Raw genomic sequence first — 25,817 nt, forward strand, 5'->3', positions numbered from 1 at the left:
CAACATCAAACGGCGCTTCAGCAACGTAGTAAAGTGTGTTGTCAATTGAAATTATCGCACGTGACTCGTGATTGAGCCGCATTTACGAAGGGATCTACGTCTAAAACTCCTTTTACATGTTGTTATTCTCTCTGTGTTTTTTCTCTCTCAGCTGCTGCTGTTCATGTGTATCTTTGAAACGTGTTGCTGTTTTGAGTTCGCCGCCAAATGTGAATTTACTTCGAATCCCAATTGTTTCAAGTCAACAGACACCTAATATAATTGTGAGTGGTGGCGGTTTTGAGTGATGCGATTACAAACAGTCGCAAATCGGAGCAACCATCTAACATCACTCACTTCATCACACGCATTCGAATGCGTGGCACACACACAAATGGTAAATCAAATAGAATAACATTTGAATACATCAAGCGGAAAATTATGTTTTAACAAGAAGCACCGAACATGCAATTCATTCCATTTCACCAGTTTTCAGAAGCGCGCAATTTTTTGGTTTCCCATCAGAAAAATGCATAATTTGACGCGTGCCTTATGGGCGTTGACATTAGCTATCTCGCTATAACACACATGATCTCTTCTGTAAATAAACATTTGCTCACAGAAAAAGGAGCATTCGGAAAAAAAATGATGCGTAAGAATGGAAAAAACACACACTCACAAAAAAAAAAAACATAAAGCAAAAATCACGAATGTTTTCTTAAAAAAACACTTGAACTGGAGAAAGACGGTAAAAGAGAAGATCAACAAAACGAGAGAATGAAGAGAAAAACGTTTTACGACAGATGAACAAAAAATAAAATGTAACGAATAAACACGAGGAAACTAATAAAGTTGACGGTTTTTATTATCATGCTAACTGTTTTAATGTGCGCATTCACGCACGTATTATTATTGATGCTTCTGCATGCTCACGACTACGGTGACATTTTAACGGGGGCACATCACAGATGCAGCCGAATGATGAGAGACGTGCATTTAAAATATATAACAATACTAATAAATTAACCTTCGAGCCGTTTAATTATTCGAATACTACAATAAAATCTGTATTAAATGATTTTGTTAACAAATAAATCGACAACTGAGGCAGAAAAACAGAGCCAAAATGACAACAGTAGAATATATGTATTCCAGCGCAATTTTCAAATATCACTCACGAGGTATTAAACTTTATGTACAGTTCCTGGTGCTTTTGCTCTTATTTCTTGTGCGTTTGAGCTTGTTTCTTAATTGGCTTTTGTCATGGGTTTTTTGGTTCGCGAAATTAATGCCAAATGCCATTGTTAAGCGAACAATTCTCTTGATTTCGATAGCTGCGAGAATTGGAAAAAATGCAAGTATTTAAACCAAGTTAAGAGCAAAATGACCAAAATTTAGCCACCAAATTCAAATAACAGCTTTGAATGAACGACTGTTTTTCGATCACTAAAACCGTATTTGATCGAAACAAAAGTGAAAACCTTGACGCGATAGCTAATCGCACTTTCTATTATTAATAATGGGCAAAGGTACGGGAGAAGGTCGAAATGGAATGATACCTAATCAGGAATTGGTGACAGTCAAGGATTCGGGAGTTTTTCCAGCGCTATGATAACCTCCAAAAATAGATGCGATTACGGAGTAAAATCGAAAAATGTAAAAATAATTTTGATCTAGCGAAAAACGGTCAACGCCGAACAAACATAATCAGCGACCGAATGACATTCGCTTTGTAACAATAAACACGAAAAAAATAATAGACAAAAAAACATCAATGAAAATACATTGACGTAACAGATTTTGTTATCTGTTTTCATTCACGCCGGTTTTTGAAGAACATACATTTGCTTAAAATATCTAAAGATTAATGGGCGTAACTAAAGAAAAACGTAATCCAAAACTCGAAGTTGGCTTGAGCCGAGCTCGAAGTCATTCGAATGGAATCAAAATGAATAATTCATTAGCGGAAGTGATATAATGTTAATGAAATCTAGCGTTATTTTCATCGTTATATTTGATAACAAATATTTTACTGGTCAATCCAATTTGAATTTATTTGCTGCCGCTGTTTAAAACATTGACATTGAACCGCGAACTGATAGTGAGTTACTGCAGAGCTAATCCATTTCGAATGATACCTTCCGCTGCGACTCATTAACATTGTCTATACCATGATGAAAGGTATGCGGACGCGTCTTTTATCTTGTCAAAATCATAAACTCGTGCGCCACCACACCATTTGCATTTATTTGAATAAATCTATTTACAGACATTCTCTGGTTACGGAAGAACTGTCTTCATCACGGCAATGTGATTTTTCACCGCTCGCTTTGCGATTTCATTTTCAATTCAGTGTTTTTGGCGTTCAACGAATCGGCTTATGACTAATAATAATAATAGTCCGATAATTTATGCTCGATTCGAAACTGATGTACGTGCAAAGGCCAGCACCGCAAACATTGACTCCATCGATCAATATGATTTATACTTTTGATAAATTCATTTGTCAAGCTAATAATAAACGCTTCTCCGATTTTAAATGTAACATTTGTTTACTCAGCTTTTTTTGTTGCTTTTAGTACTTTGTTCGCTGAATTTCAAGTTCGGAAGGAGAATGAAATGACGCGAAGTAGAAATGTCGAGCATGGAAATGTCAACGAAAATTATGTTGTTCACCCGTGCAATTAAGCAAAACTAACAGTAAATTATGTGCTGTCGATACACCGGATAAATGTCGATGACTGATCGTACGCAGCATTAATTGATGCTTCCCGGTCTGAATACGGCGTCGAGCGCTCACGCGCGAGAGAGTCAGTGTCCGAAGTGATATTTTTATTGTTCGTCGCATCCATTTTTGGTGGCCATAAATATAAATATACTGTGATTTGCTTTGGAATCTGCTCATCATCGTGCGGCGTTTTAATTACATTTAACCGTATGTGGACCGAAGCATGGGCTACTGTATCAGATACATAACACTACTGATACTATCAGTGATGTGTGTTTAGTCACGTTGATGTTTTGTCTTTTCACTTAAATGTTAACAACCCATAAAATACAGTTCAAATTCGCACTTTGAATTCTGCGAGGTTGTTTGTGCATTTGAACTTGAAACCATGATTGCAGACCGAACACACACACACACACGTAGTCCAAGAGAAAATCAAATTGTGTGAAAGTATATCTAACATTATTTAATCGTTTGGCATTGAAATCAACAAGTAACACACAACGAGCAACGACGAACAAAAAATTAATTACAAAATTCAATACAAGCTAATGTGTGATGTGTCCCATAATCATCAGCTACTAACAGCAAAAACCAACCACCTGATCAGATTAAATTCAAGACTCCCGAGTAATGAATGGCACGCATGGTCCACACAGATGTCATGCAATCGACATATTTTTTTTGTCTCGCGTGTTCGTCTTTCTTCTTATTCGGCGCATTTATCCAATATTCGGCGCACACTTGTTGATGGTTGAACGTTTCTTTTTTTCGTGTGTGGCTTTTGTTTTGACGGTTGTTCATATGGTAATCATGGGTGAACCGTAACCGATATTTTGGGCGTACGTGAAGAACGCAACGTAATGAGCTAATCATTCCTTTTAAATCGGTTAGCTTTGAAATCAAACGATTTTCTTTGTAACTTTATTTTGATGTTTGAATTGAATTAATAATGGATTCCATTTCGCATAATTTATGATGCTGGGTGTGAAGAAGTCAATATGAAAAGGAAAGTCGTTGTCAGCCGATAAACCGATTGAATAAATGATGATATGATAGGCACAATATCAAGGTCGAAGAATGAAAAACATGTTGGTAGATTCTAGTTTTTAATACCTAAATTCGTTCGGTCTATTAAATTAGTGAAAGTACAAGATTACTGAATAGTATTCAGTGAATACATCTTCTAATTTTTGGGATAAAAAAAAATGTTCAGTAAAAAATAGACGCATGCATGGTATTTACTGCTCAGAGTTTGCTAGTTTGTTTACATTCGGTAAACATCAGCGCTGCGGCTGCGACAATGCGATTTTTCTCAGCGAAAAAATAACCATAACAACAACACTGATTTTAAAACATCAAGTTCCGAATGGAATGAATACCATATATGGACGGACGTAATACAATACATATCATCTTATATTTTTATCCTAAATGTAATAGGTGATGTTTGATCATATTATTGATGATGTTTTCTATATCATTTCCCATTCCAATTCTGATAAAATTTTTCAAATCAATCTTAGTTCCTTAAACATGAGAAGAATTTGGTCAAATTGAACCCCGTTTCTACACAATCATATGAAAATGTGACAATTTCCAATTCCATTAACCTTTCCGTGAATTCAAACAAAACTATTTTTACACCAATCAAATACACACCTTAATATCGAAAATCATATAAATAACTTGAAACCATTTAAAAATGCCAACAAATATAAACAGGGCGTTAGTGTAAACAAAATCTCGAGCATATGGATTTGTAATATATTGAAGAATAGCTTTCTCCATGTTCTAGAACCTTTACAACTGACGTCAAGTTGATTATGGATTCGTATCTAAAATAATGGCAACAATCACGTCAGACAAAATATGAATTAAAGTGGTGTTTTCTCGTTTTGAACGAACAAAAAAAAATAATGTGTATAGTTTTCGTACAAAACTCGTAAATAAACGTTGATATCAATCTGTTTCGATATTTCACACTTGAACGTCAAAATAAACTGGTTGGATACATCATATTTAGAAGTAGCTTAGCTTCTCCAACGCCGTAAACATTCAATTCACTCCCAGTGAAACAACGAACCCAGATAAATACACGGCGGGATTTATTTTAAAATATAGCGGCTGATGTCGCTGGCAAATTGGTAATTATGTGTTTTGGCACTTTTTCATGGAAATGTCACCACGCAGTAAAATGTTGTCGTTAAAAACGTGCTGAAGATCGCACCGATGAACGAGAACTTGCTTGGTGTACATGGTACTGATTGCGGCCGATGAAGTTTTATAAATAGTTTTTGCTTGAAATATTTTGAGGTTTTTTGACTAGTAACACACAAATATTTGTGAACAAATTCTCGGTCACGTTCACAGTGCGGACATTAGGCACATAGTCCACGATTGGTTCCTGCAAAACATTCGAAGTCTTTTTGATCATTTTCCCTTGAAGCGCACGTCGAATTTGATAATGAAAATTTGAAATACCGTTGATAATTGGGCGGCAATCATATAATCAATACGCTGAAAATCGTTGATCGGATATGTTGTCAACGGTTAAAAATCGAAAGAGAAAAAAACTGTGTACCGCCGTTCCGATAATTTATGTATATTGAATTATTTCTTCTCCATCCTTCACTTTGGTTTTTCTGTTCGTACCACCGTTCATCTTTCGCTTAAGCAGCGACAGATTGCTGTATACATATACTGGCTAGCAATAGCCAATCATGTATGATACGAACGCTGTACATAATTTTCAATATCACACTGAACTTGACTCAATACATGTATACGAAAAGTCTGCAAACGGTGAAAAAAAAGAACTACTGGGGAGACAGGAACAGACTGTTTCAAACAGTCAAATTATAGTTTTTTTCTCCTTTGATTTCTCTCCAGTCGCATAATGTCTCTTCCGATCATTTGGTTGCTATTCAATGTACGCAATCAGCTCGTAGCTAGCTTATGATTAAGATTACGTGGTTGTGTGTGCGGGCTCGTTTGTTTTTGAACAAGAAGAGAAAAAAAAAACAATTCGGAACAAAAACTTTTCGGAGACGGCCTTTGAGTGTATGTGTGAGTTTTGGTATTGGGAGCGCGGCTTGCGAGGCACCTAGCTTTAGCACCTCTCTGTTGGTTGATTAATAATCAACAAGCGAGCGATGTGAAATAAGAGAAGGAAAAAAGACGGTGCGAGGTAAATAGGAGAGCATATATATTCAAGATCGAGTATGGAACCTAGATCATCTCAAAGCATCGATATGCTATCAAAATTTAGTCGCGTCGCAACAATTGATCAGAATAGACGCTTGAAAATCGAGACCGACTAAATTCCACAGCAGTTTTTTCTTTGCCAAAAGGGTTGCCCTATAATTTGCTTTTTATCATCTCTCACAGAGATCTTGGTTTAAAACACATAGTGCATCGAGCTCTTATCGTGACAATTGTCGATGTTTTATTCACACGATACAACAAGACAGATTTAATGCAGCCAGTTTTTTTATAGTTATAATTTGGCTTAAAAAAGAACGCAACGATTCAAATACGTAGAAAAGTTAACGAAGTTCACAGAGCAGAGTTGAAAGGATAAAAATACAAACTGCGGAACAAAAAAAAAAACAAACCTGAAAAGAAACGAAATTAAATAATTTATAAAAATGAAGAGTGTAATTTTGCAGCGGGCTCTTTCAATATTCACATATTTTTCACCGGTAACGACGGTGTTATTGGTTTTATTGACCACTTACTTCGTTGCATTTAAACTTCGACGGCGGCGCATTGAGAGCCTCATTGGAAAAGTGCCTGGACCAGTACCGTTGCCCATCATTGGAAATATGTTGGAAGTTTCAACTGGATTCGACGGTAAATTATAATCGTTCCTCAACCAATTCAAATGAAATGACCCAGTCCAATTTGGATGAAAAAATAAAATTTGCGATTTTATTGTGTTTTGTAAAGTGTATTGCGCGATTAAAAAAGAAACAATGCGACAACTGATGCCAAACTAATTTTTATTGGATGAGACGATGTGCGCACAAGTGATATGTGCTAATTTATATATGTGCGGTTAACATTCTTCAATCAAGTTAATTTATGGCATATAATTGTGATGGGTCATTCGGTGTATGTATTAACATTATTGTATTAAAGTTCAAGGAGATTCGCAAACAAGTAGTTCCACAGTGATAAAACAGTGAAAATCGGCTAATTATCTATAATTGAAACGTATACACTTTTAATGGATTAAAACAAATTTAGATCGAACAATCAAAATTGTTTGTGAAATTTAACCATTTTTTGGGCTCCCGGACATAATTCCACGGACGCACAATATAAATCATACAAATTCCAAAGAATTATGTTTTTTTTCTCGTATATTTGATTTTGTTATTTCGTTAAATTGACGACTATTGCGATTTTCATCGAGAAAAAACAAGATTTTGGTCAAAAAAAAAATCACTTCACTACTTTAGACCACAAGAATATCTAAAATTAGATTATTTGAATTCAGAATATACATCTAATCGTGTCTAACCTTTACGTTGTCAAAATCTCGCGAAAAATTGCTCAAACGTGTTCGAAAAGAACTTTGGGACGTTTGGGATAGGTTTGCGAATATAAAAAGCATTACGCAAATCCAAAAATTTAATGGGCCAAACTGTAAATGCCATTCGCTTCAATTCATTGATCATAGAATGATCACATTAGAAAACCGAAAAAACACGCAAATTCCGAAAAGAGTCAAAGAAATTCCCACAATTTGCATAAAATCAAGTTCTTCGTTTCACACATTGATACCGTGGTATTTGAACAATGAAAGAGATGAATTCAAATTAGGTTCCGGCTGTCGCAGGTTCTAGTTGCGACTAAAATCTTGATTACCGAACAATTCTCGTCTTCAGGAATAAATTAAGGATTTTGATGTGAAATGAATGGATCGTCTAACCGGTATACATCAAAATGTGTTGGAATTTCTTTTCGTCGTTCAGTGGCAACAAAAAATGGCTAAATTCAGAATTTCTGCATAAAGACGCATCCTTCTTCTTCATCAAAGGGTATTCAGTTACCATTTCATCGTGTTTATGTTTCTATAAATATTCATTAATCTAATATAAAAATAGTCGAACATTCAATCAGAAGACAGCGATTATACACTACATAAAAATGTTCACATGCAGCATGCGTCCTCTAATGACTAGCGAAACGGAAAATTTACCGAATGTCGTTTATCAGTTCACTCAACCTGTTTTAAATCAAAGTTCAATTAATAATTTATGCTTATACGATGTTCTTTTTCTCTTCGTGTTCGAACATTCATGTTCGGCGATGGATTTCGGTAAAGTAACACACCGAATTTTTTTTATGGTTTATGATGTTTGAATAACCAGTTAGATGTCGGAAATGATAAAAATAATAATGATCGGTCATAAATAATGGCAGTAAGGCGCTTTAACCGTGAAACAAACATGCGAATGATTGAAATGAATGGATACAAAGACCCGTGAAAGTGACATGATGTAATGATCTAAATCGATTGTCTATTAATCGATTGTGTTTTTTCTTCTTTCCTTCACAGAGTTATTCGCAAGAATGTGCGGTGTTAAGAATTTCTGGGGCCGTGATGTTGGAATCTGTCGTGCTTGGTTGGCATACGATCCTTATGTTTATCTCATGGAAGCATCTAAAGTTGAGGTATTTTTTATTAAGTTTTTTCTTCCATTTCAGTTCAAACGAACTGTAACTAATTAGTTAAGTTGAATAATTTCGGATGATAGCATACAAGCGTGGCTAATCTATTATTTTGTTTTTTATAGGTTATCATGTCCAGTCCGAAACACATTGACAAAAGTCAAGATTACGACTTTTTGCATCCTTGGCTGGGAACAGGTCTTCTGACATCGCGTGGCAAAAAATGGCATGCACGACGAAAGGTACGTTCACTGAATGCGATTAATGACGATCAAAAGCAAACGCTTAAGATTGACGATTTTTACCGAATCGAAACGCGATGAAAACGTATCATGTGTTGTAGTATATCAATCACATTCAAATTATTTGTTTCAATTTAGATTTTAACACCAACATTTCACTTCAAAATCTTGGAGGACTTCATTGACGTGTTCCAAGAGCAAAGTGCCGTTTTAGTCACCAAATTGCAGAAAGAAGTCGACAAAGAGGAAGGCTTTAACTTATTCAAATACGTCACCTTGTGTACGTTGGATATCATTTGTGGTGCGTTTCATTATTATCAATATGACAAATGATTCAAGCTTATTCATACAACGGATTTCTTCGGAAATGTGATTTATTTTATTTAGAAACGGCCATGGGACAAAGCATCGACGCACAAAGCAACGATGATTCGGAATACGTGAAAGCGGTTTACAAGTAAATTTAAAAAAAATTCTCGTTCGATTAACAAAATCCATTACTTATCGAATTTTTTTTTAGAATCGGTGAAATCGTTCAAACTCGTCAAGTCAAAGTGTGGTATCATCCGGAGTTTTTGTTCCGTATGACAAAATTGTATCAAGATCATCAAAATTGTATCAAAACTTTGCATGGCTTCTCAAATCGCGTGATCAAAGAGCGTAAAGCCGAAATTGCTGACCAAAACAATAATAATAATAACAATAGTGCTAGCGTTAAAAATTTGAATTTGCAAGAAGAAATCGATGACAGTAAATATGAATTTGTTGATTTTCCACGCAAGAAACGATTGGCCTTCTTGGATCTATTAATCGAAGCATCACAAAATGGAAAGGAATTGTCGGATGAAGATATTCGTGAGGAAGTTGATACATTTATGTTTGAAGGTCATGATACAACATCGGCTTCAATTTGCTGGACACTTTTCTTATTGGGTACCAGTCCAGAGATTCAAGATAGAGTTGTTGAGGAGCTTGATACAATCTTCGATGGAGATCGTACCCGACCGCCAACGATGAAAGAATTGAACGATATGAAATATTTGGAATGTGCAATCAAAGATTCATTGCGACTTTATCCATCAGTGCCATTACTTGGACGACATTTACATGAAGATGTTCAAATTGGTGAGTATCTCATTCCTGCCGGAACCATGGCACTAGTTTCCACCTATGTTCTTCATCGCGACCCAAAAGTCTTCCCAAATCCAGAAAGATTCAATCCGAACAACTTCTTGCCCGAAAACAGTGCCGGTCGTCATCCGTATGCTTACGTAAGTTAAAATTTTTTATTAAACTATATTTATTTTAATTTGAAAATAAAATAAAACGATGATTAAAGATTATTAATTACTGTAGATCCTCAAAATGATATTTGCCGATTTGACACTATTCGTTATATGTAACAACACATTGACTTAATTGTACTAGAATAATGACAAATTATTTTTGATTTTTATCACGAATTTTATTCAGATTCCATTCAGTGCAGGACCGAGAAACTGTAAGTTTTACTATTTGTTTGAATTTTGAATAATAGCTGAAGATACCATTTCCTTGATTGTTTTTCAATTAGCTAGCTCTTTTTTCGAACTTCAAACCAATTCGACGCTTAACTTAATTTCCATTTTCTTTCCATTTCCATAGGCATTGGTCAAAAATTCGCTCTTCTAGAAGAAAAATCGGTGATATCGGCCGTTTTAAGGAACTACAAAGTCGAAGCGCTTGACAGACGTGAAGATTTAACGTTGTTGGGTGAATTGATTTTGCGGCCAAAAGACGGCTTGAGAGTAAAGATTACAAAACGAGATTAAGAAACGCTCATAGATTTATAGGGTTCAATTAAAAGAAAGTTCGAATAAAATCGGCATATCTTTTAGCATAATGAAGTAATGTTTAAGTGAATTACCTAAAATTGGTCTTTTATTTCATCTCTGCGGAATTTTCAATAGCCTGATGTGAAAAAGAAAGGGAAATTTCCCCGGATGGAAATGAAACAAAATGCATATGATTAAAAACGATGTAAGCAACAATTCGTTTGTCAATTTTTATTTGCTAATATTCCTTTTCATTCTGTGTGTTTTTTTTTGTTGGTGGCGTTCAATTCGAAAAATTCAATCGACTAAAAAATGTTTTTCTCTATTTTTCTTTTCGATTGAAGCATAAAATGATCGATAAAATCATTGGTAGTAATAAATAATAATAGACTCATACATTTTTTTGTCTTGTTGTTGTTGGTTGAATGTTTTTTGTTGTTGTTTATAATTTTTTTTTATTCTTTCAATCTAACGTAGTTATTGTAGATGCATTTAAATCTAATTGTCTCTCTAACATGTTACGATGTGTTTCTATCGCATAAAATGTTCTGTTTCTGGTTGTTGTTTTTTTTATTAGTAATTTTTTCCTTTCATTTTTTATTCATTTTTTGTTATTATCATTCACACAATCTAACGGTTAACGATATTAGAAATTCAACAGCTAACAACAGCACACGAACGATCACTATTTCTATATAGCCTTTCGTCAATAAAATTATTTGTTTATCATTTGTTTTTTTCTCTCTATATGTAATAATAGTAATAATAGTGTTAATTATTTGTTGTTGTTGTTTTTTGTGCTTAGGCTACAGCTAATGTTAACATTTCAATACAAATTTGTTGTTTTGTTTTGTTTTTTTTTTTTAATTGGATTTTAAAAAAGATGTTGTTCCTTTCTAGGTGTGGTTTTTGTGCTTTTTTAGAAAAAAATCCTGTGTCTCTCTCTCTCTCTCTTTCTTTATGATGTTTGTGAGACGGATAGTGTGGTGTTTAGATCAGGGTGTCTTCTTCGTCTTGCGTCTCAAATAGCATCAACAGTGAGTGTTGCGATAGTGAGCGTGTCATATTGTGTGGGATGCCATAGGTGAGTGAGCTGTCAGGTGAGAGTAGGCCTGTTTGTAGACTATTGTTATCTCGATAACCGGAGGTCGATGATGTTTGCGACACCGAATCCCATGACAAATCAGCGGCAACGGAAATTGATTTCGGCGGTTGAATCTCTGATTGGTCCGATGAATGCGAAACATTCTGGAACAAAAAGAGATTTTTTTCCTTTCAAAAATACTGAACAATTTTTCTCTGATTCAACTCGCATACCTCTTCGATGCAATTCGAACATACCTCTTGAACTGCCGGTGGATTTCGTCCGCGTCGACTACGGAACGTTTTGCGACTGCTTGCTTTCGACCGTTGTAAACGTGACGGTTTATTATTTTCACCGGAACTATATTCGACCGGACTTTCCGGCGACAATGGGGTTGTTGACGTTTCGCCCGATGAATGTTTAAACTCAACCGAATGTTTAAACTCAACCGATGAAACAAAACGCAATCGTGGCGGTTGCATTTTCCATGAGTTTTGCTGTTGCAATGACATTGAGTGTGTTAGATGAGGAACTGTTGTCACCGCCTCCGATATGCTACCAATTGAGGAACCACCTAACACGGTCGATGATCCATTTCCTGCATTGGCCGGGTTTAAAGTTATTGCTTCTGAACTTTGACCTTCGCTAATGGCCTCTTTAGTCGCTGTCGAACTACTCGACAGCGACTCATTTCGTGGTGGATGAAGGGTGTTTTGCGTTAATTGGGTGCATAGTGCGGCTACGGGTCGTGAATCGATGTGATAGAGGGATGATAGATGCGATGTGGAATGCTGCCCAGTAAACAATGAGATCAGCGAGGGTCGTTGTTGATGCTTCGGTGGTTCAGATGGCGGAGGAATTTGTGATACTTCACGTTTTGATGGTTCGGGCTCTTTTTCTAGTTAATTGTAATGGGATGAATGATTGACTTTGATTTATTTTACTCTCACTAAATTCTAAACACATAAATGGATTCGTTTCTCTTTTGAACCTAAACTAAATGAATGAAACTACAAACCATATCTACGTTCTTCTAATTCTTCTCTGAGCTCGCGCAATTCGCGGGCCAATTCAAGCAGTAGTGCTCCTCGTGATTTTATCATATTCGGTTCGGGCATTCCTTTCATTCGTTCACGAATCAGGTGTTGCATGTGACGCTCGTGATCACCGATCGGTGGCTGGGAGATCTAAATGGAAAATTAGAGTAGAATTTGGCAACAAACGCGTATTAATTAGTTCATATGAGCTCAATGCGTGAGGAGAAAATCGCTACGAAAAGACTATGTTGCATGCCCATCGCCGTTCTGAAAAGTAAACAAACCTTGTGCAAAATAAATGGCATTAAACAAATATACAATGGTGTTCGATGTGTTACAACAAATTCCAAGAAACTCCATAATTCCGGTGCGGCTTCATTTCGCCGGCCCAAATCACGCATAACCCGAACGATTCGCGGCCATTCCTGTCCAAGGCGTTGCTCAAAACAAATGCACAGGATGCGAAGCGCTATAAGAAAGATTGCAAAATTAGAATTGTTTGCCACTATTTTCACATCAACCGTGCAAATTGCATACATAGAAATCCGGCCTGGTATAAACTTCCACTGATTCGTGCTGGCCGTTTGGCATCTCGGCTACCTGTAAAGGTTAATGAACCAGCTCTTAGATCACCAACTGTTCTGTTAACTGCCGTACCAACTTGACCTGTCCTACCGGCAAGTGGGCTCATTGCGTTCAATGTGGCCGCCACTAGAAAAGATATGTCAGTTTGCCTGAGCAGGCCGACGTCCGAAACACCACGACCGCTGCACACTTTCAGGCATAACGGCATCAATAGATGAAGTAGAAATCCTTCGGCTTTCTCTTGTGTTGCAAATTCCGAGCTTCCACCGCAAATGTGCTCCAATGAATGAACCTGTACCGGGCTAATTAACTGCAATGCAATCAAACGGACAACGGTTGAACAGAAGAATGGAGGCGGATTTTGGCTGACAACTGCGTTTCCAGCACCACTGGACACTCCTTCCGTTGTTGAACCCGGCTCGTTTACTATCAAATTTTGCACCGTACTAAACAGAGTTTTGATCTGTTGCCAGTGCAACACATATGGATGACGAACGATTGTCTCATGGATTCCTTTCAACAATCCAGCCGCTGCTTCCCAGTCCGTGTTTCGCTACAAGGGAAAATCATTTCAATGACACACGTTTTATTCAAATTCAAATTTCAACTCAATCATTTCCAGGGGTGTTGCTTACTCGAATTGATGGTTTTTTCGAAATTTTCAAAAATACTTTGTCCAATCGACGTAAAATTTGTACCAGAGCCGCTTTTAGCGCATCATTTGCCCATTCAGCACGAGGGAGTATGAATTGCATGTACCTAAAACAATCAAATTCATTTGAAATACGTTTTTCTTAAAATATTGGAACGAAAGATTGAAAAACGGCTAATAGTTTTCCTGTATATTTCCACAACCTTTGTAATCCCCTGCAAGCCATTGTGTCTGGATCGTATGGCGACACTTTCAGCAGTGAATGAGCAATATCCGCTAAGCGAATGTGGCATTTTACATCGAGTAGCTCAACGTTTTTCGTATCATTCAACGATTGCTTCTTCGCTAATTCGGTTAAACGGGTTGACGATCTACTTATAAATTCACCGACAACTGACAAAAGTACGTCCCTTGCTCGTCGAAAATTCGTTCGAATTGCCTGAAATTTTCATAATGGATTAATTTCCATATTTTCAACCAAATGCCATAGATGGTTAGCACTTACTTCTGAATCTTCTGGTGTCTCGTAGTTTTTGTTTCTTCCAACATCGCTGACATACTTCGAATGTGATTCATCTTCAAAATCTAAGCCCGGCGAAACTGGTGGTCCTCTGCTGCAGTTTCGTTGACTTGATCCTTTGTGCTCTGGACTATTCCTATATGGTCCATTATAGCTCCTACGGAATGAAAATTTAAAATTATCATTCATTCGACATTTCTCAATAAATGATTCTTTCGATAGAAATTATTCTCACTTGGCTAATCCTTCGCTATTGTGAACCATAGTTCGAACAGCGACAGCTAATTGAAGAATAATTTCCCTTTCAGTTTTGCTTTCGGATTGGATATAACACGTTGATTGTATTTGTTGCATGTAACACGGCAGAATCGCTTCCAAAATTATCTGAAAATGAGACAATTTAGTGTTATTATTTCGATTGAAAAGCACGAAAATTGGTTTGATGTAAATCTTACAAGCATTTGGTATCCACGTGTGTTTTCTGCTGAATATGAAACTACCATGACGCAGAGTGTGATACAGTCAAGCACAGTGACCATTTCGTCTTCGTCATGATAGCAGAAATCGATGGCTTTTAATGGTGTTGGTTCTTTTATCAATTCAGCTAAAAAGATTATTCATAAAAAAGTTGAGTGATTTGCGACGATAAATGTGTTTTCTCATCCTTACCAATATTTAAAGGGTCTGGTGACGGTGTTTCCAAGCTCAACAGAAGATTAAAAAGGCAACTTGATTGTACTTTCGATGCGTCGCCATAAACACCTTCTTCATCGGTGTCCAAAATAGCTGATACAGCTCCAAACATTTGCATGATGAATGGCTTTCGATTCAGTAAATAGAATTGTTTAACGGCGTACTCAATGGTTGTGGTTACAAGTTTGTTGGTTTGATGGAATGAATAGACTTGTAACAAAGTGGGCATTATGAGAAAGTATCCATTTGTGGAGAAAATATTTTTGAAATTGAAGGCGGCATTGATGAATGTGGCCATTACGTATCGCATTATGCATGCGTCTTCGGAATGAAGAATTGCAGCACCAGAAAGTACATTCAAAAACAAGTGAATGTCACCGGAATAGGCAAAATTTCCAGCCATTGCCTCAAACATTCGGGCAATTAAACGAACCCACATGAATTTGTGCAGTACATCTAAACCTAATAATTCCTGTGGACAAACAATTTAAAATGAGGTTAATTGCAGTACTCTTATTCCAATTCGAATTATTTGTATTTACTTTTCCCAATTCTCCGCCTTGATAGAGATCCAAATCCGACTCAAGCGCTTTTCGAGGGAAAAATGGCAACTTCATCAATTCTTCGTGCAAGAATACGACTCGTTGCACCACCTAATTTAAGAGATAATGAAAGTTAAACAAATAATTCCTTTTGTTTATTTTGAAAAAATTCAAAAATGCAAAATAATCCTCACCATGTCAACGTTCTTCAAAATGGCCCACGTCAAATGAACCTTTCCGATTTCGACGAATTTTTTCACTAATTCTTGTTTCTGAAGCGCATTGAACGCTTCCTGCGACGGCATCTCCACTAAACGCAGCTGAGGATATTGCGATCTTTTGAAGAAGTACAAATCGCGTACGTACCAATTTGGATTCAAGATTTTCTCTACATTTTCAATAAGAAATATTCATTTTTATTACAATCGACAATCTAACGAGAATATGAAGAGAAATTTTACGTGTTTTGTAATCAATTAAAACGTGTTGACCATGAAACTTCTCTTCAATGCTGAAGAAATCCAACGATTCGCGGAGCAACTGTAGAAATTGAGTTTCTTCTTGTACTGGGAATTGGGATGGAATACCGCCTTCATCTATGTGGTTTCAAAAGAAGACATTCATTAATTTTATTCAGAGTTTTTTTCATTCATTTTTTTTCCAAAAGTTAAAATTATTCCATAATTCTCTTAAATTAGAATAGATCGATGCTAAAATTACCGTCAGGTCCGTGAACGACGATCTTTTTGGCCGATGGAACATTTGCCGTTAGCAAAATGGAAGCATCACACTGTTCTTTTCGTAGAATTTGTTTCAAATCTTTGAACATAATTCCATGAACACTGTGCACTACCATCCATAGAACCGAAAGAGCTGCACCAACCAACTGAAAATGTACCGATTATGAAAAAATGTATTCAACGTGTATGTATTTTCATGAAAATGATTTGAAAAGTACCTGTTGGCTAGATTCATGAGACGATCGAACGTAAAACATAACGTATCCTATGATATAATTGTAAAGTGCGAATGCAGCTTGTTGTGGTAAACGGGGTACGAATCGAATCAAATGTCGCAGCAATTTGAACATTTGATCTTGTCGATCGCGTGTTAGGCGCTCCAGAACATATCGTAAAAAAAGTGCCGAGTCTTCGACTAAACAAACCCAAATGACCTGAAAAGTAAAATTTTCCATAAATAAATTAGTAAAGACTGATTTATGAAACGTTTCGAGTGAGAATTAAATTTCTCTCATTGAAAATCAAAATAGTACCTGATAGGCGATGCCACAGACCGAAACGCCTTCCGAATTAACGGCCGCATCATCTAAGCAAGCGACAATTTGCATAACCGATGAACACAGAACGGATGGAAATAATGAGTGAGCCGCGTGCAAATGTGCCGGTATGCGACCCGTTTCAACTTCATCCTCAATTTCATTGTGATCTTCTCCTGAGTGATCTAAGCCGGGTGCATGTGATGCTTGCTGTGTAATCGGAATGGTTGTCAAAAGAAAACTCTCGCGTTCAGCACGTTGTTTGTCTTCTTGTTGTTTAATTGCATAATGAATGGCTTCGGCTTGTTGCTTTTTTCGCGTTTTGGTTGCTGTTACAAATGAACGATGCCGTTCCTGATTTAGTTGAACTTCCATATCTTTGTTTTGATAGCGTGGACACCACGGTGGATCGACAACGGGTAAACTTTCTATTCCGATTTTTGGCGATGGCAATGTGAATTCGATTCCGGGCGGTGGCACTTTGAACGAAACATGGGCACCTTCTTCCATTCGTGGCCATACTTGGAATCGGCTCTTCCACAACACTTGATACCGTAAAATTGCTTGAATCCGAATGTCAGGGTCTTTGTGCTTCAATGCACGTTGCATTATTTCCGACGCAAAATTTGGAGCTCGAACCGATCCAATTATGAATAAGGCAGCTGCCGATGTTGATATCTCTGGGTTTTTCTCCAACAACAACTCCCATGCAGCTGGTATCACTTCGATAAATGAATCTTCTGTTAAAACCACCGCACTCTTGATCATAATCGCCATAGGGACATGGAATATTTCACGAACGTGATTTTTGATGTACTTCAAAATGGGTGAATTTTCTTCGCGTTTTTTCTCCGTTGTTTTGTCACCGACGCCCAATACGCTGAAAATTATACTTCGAATGAATTAAGTTTGGGAACAGTTTCAATGAGTCATAAAAAATCCAAAGAGATGGGAATTACTTGGCCAGAGTTTCCTTGTGTCGCAGTGATGTTTGTGAATTATTTTGATCGGACACTTTTCGATTTCGACGTTCTTTTCGCCCTGTAGTTTTGGTGTTGTCGGGAAGGAATTCTTGCTGTGGTTCTTCAACGCCAAATTGATCGCCATACACTTTTCGCACGGCTTTGATTAGCCGGGACGAAGCACGAATATGACGGCGATAGCAATAGGGATGACAATAATTTTGATGTGAACAATAATAATGGAATGAGTTCATCATTCTGACTATCGGTTTTATCCATGGAATCATCTTTCCCGTTTCATCAGTTTCATTTGAGTCGCACGGTGATTCGGGTGGCGGTTCATCACTGTGTGGGAAATTATTGGAGATGAGTTCATCACTTCATTAAAAAAAATTTTTTTTAACGAAACCAAAAGCTTTTTGAATTAAAGACTCTGGCAAAGATTTTATCAATCAACCATACCTCAATATTCCTGGTGACTCCTCACCACCGCTTGCCGCACCTGGTTCAGATGTATCACTTCGATCGGATATCGACGAAACTTTTCGACGGGATTGAATTGAATCGGTTCTCCGTACTATAAACGAGACTTTTTGAGATTTATTCAAATATAAAATAATTTAGGGGAAAAGCAAGAATGGTTGCCTTACAATCACTTTCCAGATCTTTGCCTTCTTTCGTTCCTCGCCGTAATTTCAAAGATCGTCGTTTAAATGAACCTCCTTGTGGAGCTTGGGCTTGTGTGCCACGACGCAGTAAAAATGGCCTAACGTTTGCTAATGGTCGTCTTTGTTGAATGCCTGAAATATAAATGTTTTTGTTTTCAAAATTATCCCTTCCGAATAAATAACAATATTCATTGTACTCACTTGGCTGCGGTGCATTGTTCGTTTCCTCGCCTTGCATTGTGACCGTTGTATTGCTGCTATTTTCGGATTCATTATCAGGCTCGTGTAGAACAAACGAAATTTTCCGTTCATTATCTCCGCCAGCGATGCTTTGTAGGCTTTGTGCCGACGTCTGTGAATGACCCATTGAGCTGAGAGCCATCGACCAGCGACGGTTCGCTTCACGATAAATCTTTTCCCATGGTGCTGCCTTTTCTTTGGTCGACATTTTCGATGTTTTCGGCAACGTTCGGTAGGTTTCACGTAAAAATGCAGTGATTTCATATAAAACAAGGCATGCAATCAATTGCAACGCTGGTGGACAACTACCGCCATTCGGGTTCACTGATGCTAGAATTTTATTTGAACGAAGAATTTGTTTCAATAAACAAAAAATCTGACAAATTGTCTAAAACTGTAGGTTTTTTTTTGCTATAGCAAAAATATATATATTAAGCTACCTTCATCCAAAAAGTCTTCCTCTTCATCCTGTTGAACGAGTTCGTTTTGTTTATCCGGATCGTTGAGAGTTGCCTCAATTTTATCATGATTTTGTTTTTCTCTCATCAGCATCTCCTCTAACCGCATGCCAATCACTTCGCCCCATTGATAGAACATTTTGCCAGCCGCTCGTTGCAGAATGTGCGTACGTCGCTGTGAGCTGGAAGCGGAGGGTATTCGTGATGCGATATTCGGACCAGATGGTCGAAATGAAATTAAATTCTGTTTTATCCATGATGCCCATTGATTGCTATTGGCTTTTTGCACGTAGTGTGCACATTCTAACAGAAGAGCCGCTCGCGTTACTATCGGTGCGTTTGGCTGCATTGAAATGAAGTTTCGTTAGTTTATTTCATTCGCGTTTTCATTTGTAATTTTCTTACCAAATCCATAATAGCACCAATCAATTGTGGATCTGGAACAGTGCCAGGCACACACACTTCAAGTAGAAAATTGAATCGTTGCATTCCTTCTCGCACTGGTTTCATTGGAATCAAACGACGCTCTTTCAGAACAACAATTTCGGATTCCTTAGAGCCTTCGCCATAGTCGAACGATGACCTTCGGCTGAAGCCTAAACAAGTGGATTTCAGAAAAACGTATTCGATGATGCCAAAATTTCGGAGTTGAATGAACTGTTCTGTTGAATTTTGACTTACAGCTTCCGGTGGCTTCTTCAACGCCACCAACGACTTTCTTCCCTTTTCCCAAACCAATTCGGTTCAGACGCCGTTCAACACGTCTTCGGACACGTTGCAAGGATCGACCGATTCCATCGCCTCGTCTGCTTTTGAATGAACCATGGCGAAGGATTGATGCTGCCAAATGCGATCCAAACACACCGGACTCCAAATCAGCCGATGCATCTTTCGATGAACCACGGAACCAACGAACTAAAAACAGTATAGGTTGAAACGTTAAAAATGTGGTTATTATTTCGTTTTATTATATGAAAATAATTATATTTATCCAACCGATTTCACCTAAACGACCAACAGAATTCCGATCCGATCGCTGAAGTGTGTCTGGAAAGAATGCCCGTTCGCTGTGTTTCGGAGTCAGCGTCGGATGATTTGAAACTGTTCGCCGGGTTATATTTGAAATTGGACTTTGATTTTCGCACACTTGATCTTCTGGACCCTCTGTTTCGAGTAAACTCTGCGACGAACAATGGGATTTGAACATCTAATTGTTAAACATAAAGAATCTTAATCCGGAAATTGAAATGTGAATCTTACCGCACATGCTGAAGACATGCTACGCTTTTTGAAGAACAATTTCCGTTGGAATTTATCATCCTGCTGGTAAGACGATGCATCGCTGTGTTGAATGTGCCTGTCGATAAAAGAATAAACAAGTTTTTAGTTTGAATAAGGTGTTTTAACCGCAAAAATGAACGACTTTAGTCATACCTGATGACACGAGTGGTTTGTAAATCGTATGCTTTTTTGTGCGGTTTTGGTGTTACGTCAATTGATCCACTCAGCGCAACACGTCGAAATGTTCCGCCATGTGCATTCTTTATATACGTTATTAATTGTCTAACATCCGAATACAGTGCTATTTGCTCTTGACATTTTAATTCCTTAAACGATTGAACACATCGTGTGACTAATGATTTGAAGATGGCACCAATTACTTGTGCTTCAGTCCCATTATTTGGGCCACCGCCAAAATTTGTTGCATAATTATTTGCCATATTGTTTATGTCTGGATTAAGTGTTTTAAATGCTGAATGCCGCTTGTGACCTGTGGACAAGAACGAATCCATTGAATTCCGAACATTCAAAGTTTTGGGAGAAAAAAACCAAGAATTCTTTTGGAAAATTTAAACTTACTCAGTGGCGAAAGAAGTGAAGACGGATCGACGCAAAAACCAACAAATGCGTGAAAAAATTCAACGAGCTCATGTAGTTTAGAGGTTTTGACCATTTTTCGTAGATATTGTCGTGTGTTCGATGGCTCTTGCCGGAGCATTCGAGATAAAATCGATTGACATTGTGTGCGCAAGAATTCGGCCGGTGGACCGCGAATACCTTCGTTGCAGCCATGCGGGCAGCCCAAGTGCAACCAGGTTCGTTTGATGATTCCCATTATCAAATGGTGAGCGTGTTCACTTGTTTTGATAACGCCTAAATCTAGCAACACTTCGGTGATATTCAAACCAGTTTCCAAAACACGTAGCGAACAAACGTTGGATTCTCGTTTGAATACCATGTAAACAGCTAGCAAAACCACTTCGTAGTTGATTGATCCTTCGCGCGTTATATAAAACGCTGATCCAGGTGCTTCGGACTCATCAGCACCACTGTAATCGATGTGCGAATCTGTGTGCGATCGCAACATATGCGGTCGAAATCCAATTTGGCTACCCGATTGACTGATGATTTCCAATTGAGAATCGTATGAACCTTGACGGCGCATATATTCTGGTGACGGCACCGGCGTATGCTCGGTTACAGTAATTATTGGATTTTTCGAATAGAACGATGTACGCGGCCCAGATGACTGCGAGCTTCGAATTACAGTGGAGTTCTCGACAAATGGACAACTAAATGATGGAAATTGATTGGAAATCAAGAAGATTAATAAAATTCATTGTCCTGATGCGAGTAGTGAATAGAGTGCCACCACTGGTGGAATAAACTCACGTCAAGCTTGGCATGCTTTTGCCTTTAACTAAATTCGTTACAGTTCTAGTTGATATCACCGATGCTGATCGTGAAAGCATCTTTTTATCATTTTGTAATGTATTGCCCAATAATTGATCCTGAAATGATTGAAATTCTTATTTTAATTAGCATTTCTTAATCAAAATTGTTTGATTTTTCACTTACTGCATCAGTTTCATCTTGTGAAATACACGATGTTGTATCAGTTGCGGTCGGTTTCTTGGACAGGCCGATTCGTTCTAATTCCTTTTCGGATTTCGAAAATATTTTCGATTCAATGAGCGATTTGAAACTGGCTATTTTAACATTTCGCTTTCGTTCACTATTTGCACGCCGTTCAATCGTTCCTGTCGGTTTTTCCGAGCGTTGTTGACCTTTCGAATCGGAACTGTCACTGCAATCGGTTATAGTTTGCATCACTTGTTCAGGAACTTCAATGAAATCTTTTAATGTATTTCCACTCGGACTATCACGACTATTGCTATTCGTCCCCTGGTAAACGGATATTTCGATTTGGGGTATAGGCAATGAATTCGACCGTCGTCGAGTTTGCCAAATTGGCACAGATACTTCTTCACTTATTTTACGAAGCCTGAAATGAAGCCATTCATTAAATATCTAATTAAATGTGCCGAACAAATAATAAAATAATATTTTCTAATATATTATTTTTTTTAAAGTTAAATACTTGTGAGTAAGAGCAGACGAGTAAATACATAACGCTAGTACATAGTCTTACCTATTGTAAATATAATGTAAGCACCAATAAACACCCTCCTCCTGCCAATGTAAAATGAATAAACAACGCAAAACAGCAACATCAAGAAATGTAGCAGCAACCGTGTCGTATCTCGTTCTCTTACGCGACGATCTGCTCTCGTCATCCGAATCTCTGTCAGTCGAAGAACCCTCGCTTTTCTGTAAACAAATCAGTTATTTTCATGCATTTCTCATCACAATTTTTCAATTTTGTTGATAAATTGGGCCAATTGCACCAAGGAAGAACAGTTTATTACCGCAAAACGTTGAATTTTATCAAAATTGAAACGGTCGCCCTCGAGTTTAGACAAAATACTATCCTGACTTTGTTGCAGCAAACTTGCATCAGCCTTGAAATTCGGATTGAGTGATTAATTTAATGTTAAATTGAACAAAAAAAACTCGTACAATGAAAAATAAGTGAATTTTGTGTCAACAAAGAGTTTAATTTGTTCAAAAGTTGTCTACTTACTGTATAAAATGAAGGCTTGCACGTTGCATATGGTATACGAAAGATAACAACACGTTCTTCTTCCACGCTAGACGCTTCTTCGGGTATTGTTTCTGGGAAAACGCTATCTTTTGGTGATGAAACCCAAGCAGTCTGCACGAATTTGATGAAATAAGTCATTATTATAATGTTGATCACTTGAAATATATTTGTCTTTTGTAATGAAGCAAACAGATCAAAAGTGAAGAAATGCACTCAAACACTTACCTCTTCTTCATGTTTTTGAAGTTCGTAAACGGCCAAACTTTTTGGTGAATCTAAATAGAAATTCGAAATAAATATCATCAAAATTCTTCAAATGCATTCCGAACTCTATGGTTGAACTCACGATTCGGGCAATATGCATCCAATGATTCCCGTGGACTGAGTAAGCTGTTCAAAAGTTGCCTCGCTTTTGGTTTGACAGCGGCTGCAAAGCATGGCGCACCGTGTGGGGCCGTGAATTCCCACATTCCATGCCACAGTTTGATACCATTTTCGAGGCGATAATTTTGAAAATCGGATTCTTTCAAATGGTGCACAATTGGTGCAAATAAATAAACAAATAACGAAATGGTCGGAATGGAAAATAAATGGGATCGGGCTTCATTCTTCACATCGACTTCTTCGTCAGCACATTCAGCCGATGCAAACAACAATATCCAATGCAATGTATACAACAATTTCGTTTCGGCCGGACCAAGCATTTGCAAATCTTTGACGCTGTGGGTGTGTAACAAAGAGGAACGATCTTTAGTTGAAAAATACAAATTCATTTTGGTTAGCTTGATGAGAATTACATACCGATTGTGGAGTAAAGCAGCGGCGCAATGCATAACATGGGGAAGTGCTGCTTGTACTACTCGCCATCGGTCAACCGATTCAAGTGCTTGTGTCAACGGCACCGACAATCCAAAGTGGATATTTTGCACTAGCACCTTTTCAATTGATTTACACGCTTCTTTCAGTTCGTAATGGCCGGGTGCATGTTGACAAAACTGCAGAATAAAAAACAAATATAACGATTAAAAAAGATTATTTCAAAGGCAAAATTCGTAATCGAAATTGTTACCATGCAAGCGGCCTCGTGTAATTTTCCTAATTTTGGACGAATAAACGGGGCAATTTGACCCCATAAGAATGTTTGTATCGGCACCGGTATTCCCAAATCTTGTAAGCCATCCTCGTTGTTGTCAGTTTTTTCTTCCTGATTTGAGACACTCATGGCTCATGGTTTAACTGCAATTGAGAAAAACACTCTATATTGGTGAAGAAAAAAACCATTCACAATAATGCTGTCCATTGTGTGTAGTATAACTTCAGGCGTTAATATGGATTGAGTTGAATCAAATAAACAATCTATGCTATTTCTACTGTGCCGCATAGTCTCTGTGTCGCGTCGTATTCTGTTTACTTTTAACAGCGCTGAGTGGAAGACTGTGATTTATACAGTGCGCATGTCACGTTCCGTGTGTTTGTAAACAGTGGCTGAGGAGAAAAGCTCACGTGATATCGCTGCCAAATTTCAATGTACAAAATTCCATATTGTTTATCAACAAGCAGCATCCAGCACGTGCTTATGGGCTGCGGAGAGGATAACTTTGACACATCTCATTTTCCAGATAATCTTCCCAGGAAAAAATTGCGACAGTTTATCTTTCCAGCGGAAAAGCAAAATGACAAGACGAACTTTCATCTGTCAACTTCAACGATGGGATGCTCCATATTTATTTTTTTCCCTGTCTGACTTCTTCTTCTTCTTTTTTTCGCATTCGTCGCAACTTAATAACTTACAATTTATGCGGAAAATTAGACGAATGTAGAATTTTTGTATGAAAATGAATGAATTTTCTATTTTTGTTGCATCAATTGCCATTTTGCATTGAATTTTGCCGATTCCAAGCGAACAAATGAAATTATTTGAGTCCAAATGACACACAAGCTTACTACACCCTAAAGTAAAATCCACCATTTTTACGATACTTTTTGATAATTTCATAACAATTCAACTCAATTTTCTATTGAAATTAATATCGGAACAAGTTTTATCCATTGAATCAATCTAAAAGAGGGTAATTGAAAATTTAGGGCGGAAGCGTTAAGTGGGCTAGGCAACACTGCAATGCAGAGATAGCAATGTTATTCTGATATTTTCATATTCATCACAATATCCAATTAAAATCACACACAAACACTTTATTTCTATTTGTTTGCATCCGAAAAATGTTGAAAAATTAATTTACCGCAATTTCGGGACAATCACCACTCACTATTTACAAGCATTTCGAAAAAATTGTATACACAGAAAGCTAATGTCAGCTTTGCTCTAGCACTTTCGGAAACGTTCTTTTTTCGACTGTTCTACGGAAAAATCGATTGAGACATCTTGAATGACTATGTACCAAGTGTCATCGAGTGCTGCAATTGAGATTGCGCACTATCACGCAAAGCGTCATCTTTTGGCTGAGCTTTGATTTTGGTACAGTAAATGCTGCAAGATGCGTATGCCATGAGATGTGCACATTTTCCAACCGGCTTTGCTGTTGTTTTGACCGGATTGAATTGCGTTCACTATAATATTTTCCATGATTTTCCAACCGGATGCTGGAATTTTGACAAAAGACGACATTTTAAATTCAAATCAAATCTTTTGAACAGTAATTGTGCTTGAATCGAAAAAAAAATTCATATCAATTGAAGTGAGTGGAATTT

The 25,817-nt window shown here is 37.4% G+C and overlaps 2 protein-coding genes across 9 annotated transcripts; one reads left to right on the forward strand and one right to left on the reverse strand.

Moving 5' to 3' along the window:
* The first annotated feature begins 5,976 nt into the window (after window positions 1-5,976).
* Window positions 5,977-10,544, forward strand: LOC129567510 (cytochrome P450 4c3). The gene is made up of 8 exons (XM_055444481.1): window positions 5,977-6,562; window positions 8,277-8,392; window positions 8,515-8,631; window positions 8,770-8,932; window positions 9,019-9,088; window positions 9,152-9,902; window positions 10,105-10,132; window positions 10,276-10,544. Exons 1-8 carry the CDS (start codon window positions 6,358-6,360, stop codon window positions 10,440-10,442), a joined length of 1,617 nt encoding a protein of 538 aa, XP_055300456.1. The 5' UTR covers window positions 5,977-6,357; the 3' UTR covers window positions 10,443-10,544.
* Window positions 10,545-10,852: 308 nt separating this feature from the next.
* LOC129567508 (protein unc-80 homolog) lies at window positions 10,853-25,537 on the reverse strand. 8 transcript variants are annotated; one of them, XM_055444477.1, is made up of 39 exons: window positions 25,349-25,536; window positions 24,178-24,344; window positions 23,910-24,103; window positions 23,455-23,828; window positions 23,334-23,383; window positions 23,088-23,219; window positions 22,873-22,965; window positions 22,596-22,774; window positions 22,022-22,448; window positions 21,836-21,954; window positions 21,023-21,735; window positions 20,597-20,933; window positions 20,423-20,519; window positions 20,168-20,342; window positions 19,844-20,077; window positions 19,568-19,758; window positions 19,145-19,505; window positions 18,666-19,034; window positions 18,447-18,596; window positions 18,259-18,373; window positions 17,794-18,141; window positions 16,832-17,714; window positions 16,517-16,732; window positions 16,279-16,444; window positions 16,020-16,154; window positions 15,753-15,946; window positions 15,559-15,669; window positions 14,993-15,488; window positions 14,779-14,927; window positions 14,559-14,707; window positions 14,309-14,480; window positions 14,007-14,242; window positions 13,787-13,910; window positions 13,242-13,704; window positions 13,104-13,166; window positions 12,851-13,035; window positions 12,548-12,716; window positions 11,763-12,427; window positions 10,853-11,693 (listed from the first exon to the last, which is right to left on the reverse strand). In XM_055444477.1, the coding sequence occupies exons 2-39, from the start codon at window positions 24,328-24,330 to the stop codon at window positions 11,436-11,438; spliced, it is 9,645 nt and encodes a 3,214-aa protein (XP_055300452.1). In that variant the 5' UTR covers window positions 24,331-24,344; window positions 25,349-25,536; the 3' UTR covers window positions 10,853-11,435. The 8 variants fall into 8 exon arrangements, with proteins under 8 accessions (XP_055300452.1, XP_055300455.1, XP_055300454.1 ...); XM_055444480.1 differs by having other exon boundaries at window positions 11,787-12,427; window positions 25,349-25,535; XM_055444479.1 differs by having other exon boundaries at window positions 11,787-12,427; window positions 16,832-17,726; window positions 25,349-25,535.
* Between the last annotated feature and the right edge of the window lie 280 nt (window positions 25,538-25,817).

This window comes from Sitodiplosis mosellana, unplaced genomic scaffold (assembly GCF_009176505.1).
Source record: "Sitodiplosis mosellana isolate CC-2019 unplaced genomic scaffold, AAFC_SMos_1.0 Smas_scaffold_11, whole genome shotgun sequence".
Taxonomy (NCBI): Eukaryota; Metazoa; Arthropoda; class Insecta; order Diptera; family Cecidomyiidae; genus Sitodiplosis; species Sitodiplosis mosellana.